The following is a 13,018-nucleotide window of genomic DNA, read 5'->3' as shown; positions in this document are numbered from 1 at the left end:
GAAAGCTAAATATGAGGAAATCATTTGCTCTCGGCACCGACTCCACATTTTCTGTATGAACTGGGGCTGTAACAGACAAGTTTCAACGTAAGTGCTTGGGTTCAATGCTTTGACAAGAGAGAAGGGGAAAAAACAAAAAACAAGTGCAGATGTGACTTCTGAAACACTAAAAGTTTTGGAAAAGTTCAGTGACGTGTGACTTGAAGGTTGAAGGTGCAGAGGAACCGTTAACACCATGTAAACATAAAGGTTGTGGAGCAGTCTCACAGCTTTTTCAGAGCTCTGGCTGTTTCTTCGATGGCCTCTCTGGGCTCGTTTGGCGGGGGGATCTTCAGGTCTGTCGGCTCAACGCCCCACACCTCTGTCGCATATTCTGTGATGGTTCTGTCGCTGGAGAACTTTCCTGTGGCTGCGATGTTCTTGATCACCATCTTTGTCCACTCTTTTGGATTCTTTTAAAGAAAAATAAAACATTTATTATTTATTTTGACTGTATTTCTGTTTATTATTTGCATATATGTTTCTGTAGGTTTGTTATAATCAGATTTCCTTTTTGTGCTTTGTAGTTAGTTCCTTATTTTGAATCTTTCTACTTTTAAACTCAGTGATTTCTAAAAGATGTCATTTTGTATAAATGTAGATTAATTCAGAAGCAGATCAAGTTCAGCCTATCTGTAACCACCGTCTGGCCTTGGAGGAGTATACCTAAAATGTATTTTTATTTGATCAGTCAGAAAACACTAAGCAAAACAGTAAGTTAACCCTAAACAACCTGTTAAAACCACAAATTTATCTTCTTATGGATATAAACTCTGAAATGACCGCAAAGTGTAAAATATGAAATAAAAAGGTGATGAAAAAAATGAAGGCCAAACTAACAGAAATCATAAAAAATGTTTGCAAATACATCTTGATCCAGGTCTGTCTGAGGCAAACGTTACCTGGTACAGCTGGCTGACTTTCTCTTGACATTTAATGTAGGCCTCAAAGTCTGCAAACACTTTGAAGCTGAAGGAAGAGACAAGAGAAAATGAAACAGTCATGTCTGACAAGTTGAACTCCATTGCTTAACAATGTGGAAGAAATGAGAACTTCATCACGTGAAGAACTAAACTAAAAATGATAAATACTCACCGGTCATGTTTGAAGAGCATGTTGGTGAGATCTTTGAAGAGGTCTGGATTTTTGGGGCTGAAAAAGCCGCTTGTGATCTGGTCCATCACTTGTTTCAGCTCAGGAATGTTCTGGTAGTACACCATGGCATCGTATCTAACAAAGAGTAAATAAAATGCTGGCATGTATAGAGAATGAAATCTACACAAAAAAAAAAAGGAAAGGAAAGGAAACGCACAAACCCATTTTTGTCAATTTGAGCCACGTCCTCCACTCTCATGCCAAAGATAAACAGGTTCTCTTCCCCGGCCTCCTCGGCCATCTCCACGTTGGCTCCGTCCATGGTGCCGATGGTCAGAGCTCCGTTCAGCATGAACTTCATGTTTCCTGTTCCTGAGGCCTCGGTGCCAGCAGTGGAGATCTGCTCCGACAGATCTGTGGCAGGAATCACTGGCAACAAAAAAGACACTTTCATTGAAACCAAAGGAGAAAATATACATACTGAATATTTATTGAGCAACTGTTTTGATTTGTGGTAGATTTTTAAAAACTCCTCCAAACGACAGTTTGAAGTATAAACTACAAACTGGGGAACACAGTTTTTCTGTTGTGCGCACAGACTTTGTAGTTATGGTGTTTGTGGTACCTTTCTCTGCCAGAGAGACTCTGTAGTTCTCCAGGAAGATGACCTTCAGCTTGTTGCCCACGACGGGGTCGTTGTTCACCACATCAGCCACTGAGGTGATCAACTTGATGATCATTTTGGCCATGTGATACCCAGGAGCAGCCTGCGGGGGGGCGACAGCAGAGCGCTTGGTGTGAAACAACCACCCTCAGTGTGTGTATTTGCCCGTTGTGTGTTGTTAGGCTTAGCTGATACCTTTCCGCCAATGATCACCGTTCGTGGCACAAAAGGTGCAGTGGGGTTCTTTCTGATGCCTTTAAGACAAAAAAAAAAGATCACAAACAATCATGAGTGATGCAACAGAAATCTGAGCCGACTGCAGAAAGGGTCAGGTGCTGATATTCATGGTATCCAGATGATACACCCAAATGATTTTCACACTAAAAAAATTGACCATACTGACAGGAATTCTCTACAGATAGTCTCCAGACGTTGTATCATACTGTCTGATTTTTCAGATTTTTTTGTCTTAGGTCAGATTGTTTGACAGGAAATGCTTGGATGAAAACCTTTTTATTCTGGTAACTGTGATAAACACAGCCGAGGCGTTAAATACACACATGTTGACACAACTGTGCTTTGATTGAAATCCTAATCTGACTTTAATGTGAGCAGGCCTACTTTGCAGCACGTTGGTCCTGTTTTCTATTAAAATCTATTCCACTGATTCATCTGCCTCATTGCGTTGTACGTACATGGAATCATCAGTGTGCATGAACATGTATGAGCTGTATCTGCAGCCGGGAGTCTCTCCCAGCAGAAATACAGTGTGCCACATTTAACTGGGAGATACCTGTTACAACACACCAGGTTTAAACTCAAACGGCTGTCCCGTTCATCCCTGCACGCTGACTGTGTGGAAAATTCCCACACTTGCTTCACATGGCGGATGAATGTTCTCACTGTTTGTTTTAACTTGTCGAGCAGCAGTTGGGTGGAGAATCTTCCACATCGTCATGTAACTTATCACTCACACGGGATCAGAGCTGTGACGACTTATTGAACCTGACAGCGTGTTATTAAACGTACGGTTGTACATGGTGATGATGTGCAGGCAGTTGAGGACCTGCCGTTTGTACTCGTGGATTCTCTTCACGTGGACGTCGAACATGGAGGATGGATTGATTTTCACCCTGTACTCTTTTTCCAGGTACTGAGCAAACTTCACCTTGTTGTCCTGTGGGAAAATCAGAGATTCAGAGGCATTTCCTGATGCGACGTTGCTGATTATGGCTGCAGCCTGTCCAGACATGCACAAAGTCATAAGCAGCGAAATGCAATGATGCAACACCCAAATGTATCAGGTTCTAATGTCTCTGCCTGCAATGACATGCAGAGAATATTCAAATGTTGACTCAATCTCATAAAAAAGATGAGATATTATTTTATATAACAGAAAATTCAGAACACCACGATGTACTTCACAGTTGTGCAAACACAAGTTGATAATGAGCTAAATTTATCAGCTTTATCTTCTCAGACAAAGGCTTAAAATCTAATAATATGGATCTTTTGCAAAACTGTCTTAAAGTCAAAACAGACTACAAATAAAAACTAGACATGACAGTTCTGTTTTCATTCATTTGTGGACACTCTGCAGCAGTCACAGAAAGGTTCAGATCATTCTTTAAAAATTCTAACGAATGGATTCTTGATTATGAGTAAAAGTAGCTCACTTATGTTCTTAACTAAAAACATGTCAAAAGTAAAAATTCTGATGAAGAATTGGAACCTTTGCGAGATTTGCTATTTAATATGATACTAACATTTAAAACTGCTGTAACTTTGCAAATAGCTTTAATTAATAATGTAACAGTTAAATTTCAACTACTTCATATCCTGTTATAGGTTGTTTAGACTGATGGTTCCAAAACTGAGGGTCAGGTCCCATACACTGAGTCATCAGATGAATTTGAGAGGTCTTGAGATGATTAGTGGGTTTTTGGAATCACTGACTAAATCCTGAACAGGACATAGGGGAGCATAAATATGAAGTGAATTAAAATGGAAAGACTCAAAGTCAACAACTTGTGCTTGAGTAAATGTGTGTGACTGCTTTGCACCACTGCTCTGGACTCTACCTGCTTCACTTTGGAGACGTCACAGATGAAGGCTGCATCATCAACGAAGTCAACGAGCTTCTGAAGCTGGCTGAGGTCCTTCACGTAGTCCTCCCCGATGACCTGAGACAGCCAAATGTTTACAACATTTCACCTCAAACAGGCTGTGAATGATTCAGGAGCTCGGATTGAACCACTAAACACCGCTGGTTGGTTTCAGTTACTGACGCTCAAACAGACCTCGGCGATAAGCTCGGCCAGTCCGGGGTTGCAGAGCAGCAGCCAACGTCTGGGAGTGATGCCGTTGGTTTTGTTCTGAAACTTCTTTGGTTCCAGTTCACTGAAATCTTTAAATCTGCAGAAGGAAAGTGAGAAATGCTGGTGAAGAAAGACTAAAATTTTTATAACAAGGAGAAAATTAAATATAAAAATACACATACTGGGCAGACAACATGAGGTACGGATGTGTTACGTAGTTAAAATAACAGTCATCTTTCACCGATCATTTTCTTAAACATGATACAGTTTTAGATGAGCCACCGGGGTTTCTATTCTATTCTATTCTATTTCTATTCATTAAAATGATCAAGTAGAAGACACTTAAAAATAAACCTTTGCATCAAGGTAAGATTCATCGGGAGAGTGTATACTGCAGTGGGTAAACATAATCAGTTCTTTAAAGAAAGATCCCTCCAACACGGTAAAATGTACAAACACACTCAGAGTATTTCTCAGTGCTGCTGTTCAGAAAGTGTGACAGAGCTGATGAGTCAATAATCTGATAAATCATACTCATCTAGCATCAACTGACTGTGTGGCCTCTGCGTTGAAATTGCTTGTTTGAGCTTTAGATTCTTCTGATTTGCTGCGATCGACTCATTTTTCACACTCACACTTGAGTCTTGATGATGTTGGAGTGTATCTCTGCGACTCCGTTAACAGCGTGAGAGCCCACGATGCACAGGTGGGCCATGTTCACTCTCTTGCAGCCGTCCTCCTCAATCAGAGACATTTTCCTCAGTTTGTTGACGTCATTTGGAAAGAACGCTGCGATCCTCTGCATCAACAAGAGATAGACGGAGGTCTTCATATTGTTCGTCTGATGAAAGAGTTGACCGACAGCTGACCTGAAAAGGTCACATCAGCTGCTGTCTGTTCCTTCAGGTCTGGCATACGTACGTCGAGGTGGGCCTGGTTGATCTGGTAGATGATCTGCAGGTGTCTGGGCAGCAGCGTCTCCAGCAGCTCCACAGGCCAGCGCTCCAGCGCCTCGGGGAGGACTGTGTGGTTGGTGTAGGCGAAGGTGCGCCTTGTGAGATCCCAGGCCTGCGTCGGAGAGAGGAGTTTCTCACCCAACGGCACGTTTGAATTTTGAAGTTAATTACACACACTACGAACAAGGCAAGCATTTCTTTTTGTTCTTGTTGTGAACTTACTTTCTTCCCTCTATAAGCTTTTGGGTTAGTGGATCACATCTGACTTTATTTCTTAACATGGCCAACAGCTTTCCCTGTTGCACACCAACATTTTGCAACGCAGAAATATCTGTTTCACGTGTTGGGCTCTGCGGTTTTAAACTCCTTTGAGTTACAGTAACTTGCCCTGTACTTCCTGATTTCCAAACTAAAGCTTCTCGCAATCATCAGGTTCAATAAAAGAAATGGTTTTAGTCGCACCCACCGTGTCCCAGTCCAGTTTCTCAATGTCCACAAAGATTCTCATCAGCTCGGGGATGGCCATGGCTGGATGAGTGTCATTCAGCTGGATGGCCACCTGGAAAACACAACACCCACAGTGATGCTGCTGACTATTATTTTCCAACTGTTGGTGAACATTTCATTTACTTTTCCAGATAACATTCCTAACAGTTATCATTTCTTCCACAAATCTTTCTACTATTAACTTCAGAAGAAGTTCTTGTTGTGATTGGCACCTTGCTGACGGTCGCTGATGACAGTCCTGATGGCAGGAAATGGAAAAAAGGTTCAATAAGACCTACTTTTTCTGGGAAACTCTCAAAGGAGGTGCGCCCGCTGCCATGCTTCTTAGTGGTCTTGAAGCGGCGGATGACATCTTGCAGCGTGGCTGCCACGACAAAATACTCCTGCTTCAGACGAAGTTCTTTTCCTTCGAAGAACTGCAGCGCAGGGGAGCAAACCCAGAGACGGTCAGAACAGTTACAGTTGGCTGAAGAGTCTTCAGTCCAAAATGTATTTGTTGGAGTAATTATGCTCCTCTATGAGAACTTACATTGTCGTTGGGGTAAAGCACACGGGAGATGTTCTCTGCCAGGTTCCTGTCCAGCACGGCCTGGATGTAATCTCCAACATTAACTGTAGGCCATCAAATGCATTTTACTTACATCGACATTCGGGACAGCAACAGTACATTTACTCTGGTATTTTTCTTACGCATCTGTGTCAGTTTCTTTTATAAAAGCCATGACATTTAAACTCCACTAGAGTGTAAAGAGAAGAATAAGAAACAAACTAACTGCTTGGGAGATGTGTTGCAAACCTCACGTGATGTTGCATGTAAACGTTCTTTCCGCGGCTTCTGTTTTTCTTGCAAAGTTTCTCTGTTGAAAGCTGAAGTGGAATTCAGATTCTGTTTGGTGAAAAAGATAAATAAAAGGCTTTGGGACTCACAGTCTTTCAGGTTGAAGTCATTGGGGGCGCGGGCAGACCAAAGCCTCATGGTGTTTACAGTGTTGTTCATGTAGCCGGGGATGGGCGTGTCGTACGGCATCGCCAGCACCACCTGCAGAGTCAAGTGAAAACAGTCTGACAGCGAGCTGTGTGGAAGGACCAGCGAATACAGTGTTCAATAAATACTGTGATGTGAATTCATTCACAGTTATGTTAATCATTTGTAGGTATATAGGCGTTTGAAAATGGAAGGCAGTCATCTGTAAGTGTGTTTTATCTAATCGTCCGCTCAGTGTCATTACCTGAGTGTTGACCCATTTGGAGCCTTCTCTTGTCTCCTCGACTCGTCCGTAGAAGTGGACTGGCAGCATGTACTCAGGCCGTGCTTTCTCCCAGGGGTTTCCATGTCTCAGCCAATCATCCGCCTCCTCCACCTACACCAGGTCGGTCCAGGGCCAAGATAAGAAAAGCTTTAATGCGATCCAACATGAGAGGCGTTAGGCAACACACTAAAATTTGACCTCACCTGACCTCTGACCTCGACTGAGGGATTTTGTGTTAAGGTGCTGAATAAAATGCACCAACCTCCACTGTATTTACTCCCCCCGCAGCAGAAATGTACGTAAAAGTTCATGAACCTCACTGTGCTGCTCAGCGGTCAGAAGTGCATGTTTACAATTACAGTTTGAACTGTACCAGCAGAATTTAAAAGGCCAAAAGCCTCGAGTTTGTGTTTCTTTTGTTCTTCATGCAAACCAATCGTCAGACTCTACCGGGAGCCTGCGCCGCCTCAGCGCCAACAAACACACACAGTTAATGATTAGCCTGTGATGTATTCTGACCTAATTCATGTCTGCCTTAGCAGAGCGTGATTACGGGTCAGCAGGACAATCCTGGATGTTAAAGACAGACATGTCAGCTTCACCTGCCAGCCATCTCTTATCTTCTGGTTGAAGATCCCATATTCGTACCGGATACCGTAACCGTACGCTGCGAGACCCAGAGTGGCCATCGAATCCAGGAAGCACGCTGTGTGCAAAAAAGTCAGAAAGGAAATCCGATATGAAAATCGGAAGCGCCGAATTGAGAAATGAAATGCTGGTTTGTGATGCATTTGGGGAAGTTCAGTGTTTATTTGTTCATTTAGACAGTACGTTGGAACGTTTCCACACCTGCAAGTTGGCTCACATGTTTAATAGGCACACAGAGAAATAGCTTTAAGAGCTGTGGTCTGTGATTTCATTGACTTCAAAGCCACAACAAGGACATTTTATTTTCTATCTCCTCCTCTCTTTGTCTCTGTTTCCAGTATCACCTTGGCAGCCTCTTACCTGCCAGTCGGCCCAGACCTCCATTCCCCAGACCGGCATCCTCCTCCATCTCCTCCAGCTCCTCCATGTCCAGCCCGAGCTACGGAAGAATCAAACACAAAATCCCACCGATAACATTATCAGAAAAAAACACCACAGCCATTATGAACTTCCTGTCTTTGTGGCAGCTAGAGCCCTTGTTTCTTTTAAACTTCGGCCTGACCTGGTAGATGGCTTCATCGCAGGCGTTCTGCAGGCCCAGGTTGATCATGGTGTTTTGGAGTGTCCTGCCCATGTAGAACTCCAGAGACAGATAATATACCCTCTATGCAAGAGGAAAAATAATAATAACAATACAACAACATTGTACGTCTCATGCACAAACTCTGTGATAAAATACAGACAAATATTTCTGCTCTGGGTTGGCTGATTATTCAGAGACAGCAGAGCGGAAAGAAGCTCTTAACAAGGAAACGTTTGTCTGCACAACATAGCTGTGGCCTGATGCAACAAGAAAAAACAAAAAATACCGCTTGGAAATGTTGAAAGTTTTATGCAACAGACCAACACTGCAGACAATCTAACTTCCCTGAGCAGGGTAAAAAAGAGAGAGGAACCACAGAACTCACTCCTTCAAAACAAACACACAAGCTCTGCAGGCAAAAGGTGATTAGACATGTAGCTTAACATGTGCATGAACTTTTCCTGCATTCAAAACACATTTCAAAGTAAAGTGAATGAGTGGATTAATCCCAAAGTGTTCCTACATGTAGATCTCTGCAGAGCAGCCTCTGCTCTTTACCTTTGGGTCTGTCTCATAGTAGAACTGCTGGGTCCTGATCCACCTCCCCACCAGGTGATCTCTCACTGTGTGGGCCAGGGCGAAGTAGTAATCCCTGGGATTTGCAATGTTTCTGTCCTTCACCAGAGTGAAGTGCAGATGTCGATTGAAGCCTTTCTTCAGCTCCGCCACATTCTCCACTCCCACGATGCCCCTGATGCTGATCTGCTTCCGCTTCTCCTGGTCGGTGAGAGGTTTCGCCATGCTGGAGGAGCAGCACTTTTCTCTTTTATTTATTTCCTTTAGTCGGTGGAAGTGAATCTGACGGGAAGCTTGCAGGCAGTTTTCATGCAAGCAGTCTCCGCCTTTTCCTGGTTTTCATTGGTGAGTGCAAGGGGGAGGGTGAGTCCCTGTCAGGCAGAGAACACAAACAGCACACACAGGGGAGAAATGAAAGTTTTTGTGCACTTTCAGTTGGTAGAAGTCTCTATAAATAAAAAGATTGGAGTCCTTTCACATTGAGGTTATCTATATGACAACCAAAGGGACAGTGCTCCTCTAAAGTTGAAACACATTTTCATTTTTCTTTTTTTCAGAGAAAGGTGGCACGATTTGGAAGGACCGGCTTGTTCGTGAAAGCAAAGGAACAATGTGAGTACAGTAAAGGCCATGTCAGTGTTTGGCTGGGGTTCGATGCCCAGCTCTTCCTTCCCACACAGAGAACAACATACTGACCTGACCCCTGATGGATTGGTGGAGATGTGTCTCTGCAGCAGGACACAAAAGACTGGAGAGGATTAGAGCGAGAAATGTGCCAATGTCTGCAAAAAACAAACCAAAAATTAATAAATAAATAAAAAAAAACAGAGAAAAAACACTTGGAGGAGGATTTATTGCCCAGCAGGAGTATGAACGTCATGCATGATGTGGCAGCAGCATTGATGCTGTTATGGGGTGCCAGAGTCCAGTTAAAGCCCAGGTCTCACTCTAAGTGGACTAACAAAATGCAGTTTTCACTCATTTCAGATGTGCAGAACTGAATCTAATGAATCTTTCTAAATCAGCTGTGATCAACTGGTTAAAAAGAAGAAATAGGCACAAGGACAAGATAATAAAAAGAAATATTCCACACCTTGTTGACACCTATTTATTGAATATTCACACATACAGAAAACACAGAGCCTCATATTACACTTCAACTCATCATAATAATAGTAGTAATATGGTCATGATAGACATATAATCATAACAATCATTGTAATTATACCATGTTAAAATAATAGTCGTGACAACGTTCATTTCATATTCATCCTCCATAGACATGTTTCAGTATCACTGTAAGTAATCATATTAACTGATGACAGTCCACCTCGGATCAAACTGGGCAAAAAGAAAAATCACTTTGGAGTTAAAATGAGGTTATAGTGCAGATAACACACACTCATACACTCACACACACACACACACACACACACACACACGTATGTACATTTGGAAATAAAACACCCGGTGTCGCCCAGCGACCATGTGCAGGTTCTCAATAATTCATAAAGATTTTATGAGGCTGTATGTTAAACTTCAAATCCTCCCCTGGGTCCATTTTAAATATTGTTAAAGTGTTTTTGGCTGCTTTAGGAATAAGAAATGTTGCAATCGCACACTTTTTAAAGTAAGTCCTCCCATTTGTTCAGCGCAGAAACACACACCTGTCATTTTTCAACGTTGACTTTATGTTAAAGAGGAACAAAAGCGCCTCATGTCATACAGGATATATGGACTGGTTTGGCTGAGTTAAATTGGTGTTTGTCTGTTTGTCCTGGACTCTGAGGTTGTGTAACGCCGTGATAGTGTCTGCACTTGTTTGGGAACGAGTCAAAGGAAGCTCTCGCTGCTCAGTGACCCACAGCAGAAATAAATATTTGCATAAATCAATGCAGGTATTTAGCCGTGCTGAGGCTGAACGACAGGCTCATTTCAGTTTAGCACTGTAAGCACACATGCACATTTCATACTGTAAATTATAAAGTTTACTGTGTGCACACATTTTTGTTTCATCCACGTGATTACAGTCCCAGATGATTTACAAATCAGCGTAATCCCAGGGGAACAGGAAAAAACAACAATAATCAGGGATTTTAAAAAGGAAAACACACCTTCCCATACTCGACTGTAATATTGCCTTCAACGTCGTGGTTATTAAATCCATATCAAACATGATTCATGTTGAATTTTGCCCTTTTACAATAGAAAAAATATAGCAGCAGGTGAAGTCAGGCATCACAGATGTTAAGGTTGACTCTGCTGAAGCGATGAAAATAGTTTGTAGCAAAGTTTCCTAAATCTTTTGGGTTGTTGAAGGGAGGGAAAAGGCACACCCATAGCACCTCATGTAAATGAGCCATGTACTGAATATGTCGGGCCGATGATGCTCTTCAGCTTGGCCAACTTTTCGGGCGTCTTTAAAAGCCACCGTTCCCTCAAACGGACCCCCGAAACATCTGAACCTTCAGCCACACCGGCTGCACTGGATTGAAACTTTGGTCCAGATGCAAATATGTCACAAACTAGTGGATGTATTACTGAGAAATCAGTGATGAGCGCCCCAAACAGAGCCATCTTGATTACTTCACTTCAATGATTTAAACGTTTCTGGTTTTTAATAAAAATGTTTTGACAAATATTAAATGGTGATGCACTGATTTTTTTTCCTTTTTTTGGCACCATCATTGTTTTGGATGGATGAGCCCAGAAATGAGTTCCCATCAGTTAGTGCTGATTAGCAGATGCTAACGGAGGGACATGGTAAACTTTATACTTGACATTTATCAGCGTGTTCGGCTCACAGAGCAGCTAGCATGGCTAAGTCTCAGGAAATGTCTTTGTTTCACACTGTTGCCAGTTGAAGAAACTTTTTCCTAAAATGTGATGCCATGAAAAAAAACAACAACAAAAAAAAAAAAAGCCCATCCACATCCATGTCCCGGTGGGACATGAGCTGGTTCTCACAGTAACTGAAATGCCTCTTCAGTGTAAGAACAAAGTCTGAGCAACATTTTTAAAGCGACAAAAAGATTCAGCTCTCCTTCTCTGTAATAACTAGACATCAAATAAAGGAACAAGTTTCGTTTAAAAACTGAACATCAATAACTTATTTAGCTATACACCTCTTTGCAATAGATCATTTCAATAACAATATTACAAAACTACCAGGATTCAGTCACCCACAGTAAAAAAAAAAAAAAAAAAAAAAAAGGCAGAACTAAGCAAGCTGCTGTAGCACCTTATTCAAACAGCTTCACAGTCATCATCATATTATGATACAACACACCAATCCCTCCTGTTTTGTTCTGCACTGAGAGCTGCACTGCAGAGAAAGGCTTTGCTTCCAGTAACATCTTATGTGCAGATGTTGTGTTTTATTTTTCTCATTTTTTAAGACGATATAGAAGATTCACACGAGCAAAGCCACTAAGAAAAGCGTCTCATAAACACAGTTGAGTGTGCGACAGTGAGCCGGCTGTGAGTCGGGCCTCGTTCAGGTGTCATTGCAGCTGTTCCTGCTGACCATACACACCCTATACACACACACACACACACACACAGAAAAAGTGTGTGTAGAGATGCTCGTGATTGAGAACATGCACAAGATGCTGTATTTGTGCATGTGTGCTTCTGGAAAAGAGAAGGATCGGGGGAATCGAGGTTGGCGATGTGAAGATGGGGACTCCTTCCTTTAAAGACCTCATTCAGAAGGGCCTTCACTACTAGCTACATCCAGTAGTCATTAGCCTAGCTTAGCATAAAGACTGAAAATGGACAGGAGCAGAGAGTCAACCAATCCGCCTACCAGCACCTTCGGAGCTATGATGCTACATACAGTATGCACCCTGTTTGTTTTATCTGCAGACAAATCCAAACTTAAACTTTACAATTCATCATAGAGTCGTATGACTTTTCTTCATCTGCAAAACTACAACTTGGTGGCTTTTGTACAGATTGTAAAAATGATCCATAATGTTTCAGCACAATCACTTTAGAGGTGGTGGTGAAGACTGCGGAGAGGCTGGCTATCTGTTGTCCCCTGTTTCCAGTCTCTGCGCTAAGATAAGCTAACCTGCTCGTCTGGAGGGACACATTAACTCTAAATTACCACAAAATACCAAACTACTCCTTTAAGAACGCATTCATAATATTCCATCAGATCCATCACCTCATAATTGTTTTTCAACAGGATTTCACCTCTTTCAACCATCTGTATCATGTCAAAATACAAAGTGCAGAGGATGAAATGCTGCCCGGGCTGATTCTGCAGATGGGCTGGGTGTCCAAAGTTTAGTCATGATAAAGACATGGCTCATGGCTCAGAGCTGGATGGGGCCTGTTACAGAGAGTCCCGGGGTCAGTCGGTCAGGGGAACAAAA

At 42.3% G+C, this 13,018-nt stretch overlaps 1 protein-coding gene across 3 annotated transcripts; it reads right to left on the bottom strand.

Moving 5' to 3' along the window:
* Window positions 1-112: 112 nt before the first annotated feature.
* On the bottom strand, window positions 113-8,861 carry pygl (phosphorylase, glycogen, liver). Of its 3 annotated transcripts, XM_029494636.1 has the most exons (20): window positions 8,619-8,861; window positions 8,040-8,141; window positions 7,838-7,916; window positions 7,432-7,535; window positions 6,809-6,940; window positions 6,507-6,618; window positions 6,109-6,191; window positions 5,858-5,995; window positions 5,539-5,631; window positions 5,038-5,184; window positions 4,752-4,915; window positions 4,099-4,213; window positions 3,880-3,981; window positions 2,828-2,975; window positions 1,994-2,052; window positions 1,760-1,901; window positions 1,356-1,563; window positions 1,135-1,269; window positions 942-1,008; window positions 113-452 (listed from the first exon to the last, which is right to left on the bottom strand). In XM_029494636.1, the coding sequence occupies exons 1-20, from the start codon at window positions 8,859-8,861 to the stop codon at window positions 264-266; spliced, it is 2,562 nt and encodes an 853-aa protein (XP_029350496.1). In that variant the 3' UTR covers window positions 113-263. The 3 variants fall into 3 exon arrangements, with proteins under 3 accessions (XP_029350496.1, XP_029350497.1, XP_029350498.1); XM_029494637.1 differs by lacking the exon at window positions 8,040-8,141 and having other exon boundaries at window positions 264-452; XM_029494638.1 differs by lacking the exons at window positions 7,838-7,916; window positions 8,040-8,141 and having other exon boundaries at window positions 264-452; window positions 7,432-7,452.
* Window positions 8,862-13,018: the final 4,157 nt, after the last annotated feature.

The sequence above is a fragment of the Echeneis naucrates genome, chromosome 22, assembly GCF_900963305.1.
Source record: "Echeneis naucrates chromosome 22, fEcheNa1.1, whole genome shotgun sequence".
Taxonomy (NCBI): Eukaryota; Metazoa; Chordata; class Actinopteri; order Carangiformes; family Echeneidae; genus Echeneis; species Echeneis naucrates.
The sequence above is the reverse complement of the archived record's forward strand: the minus strand, read 5'-3'. Positions and strand labels throughout refer to the sequence as shown.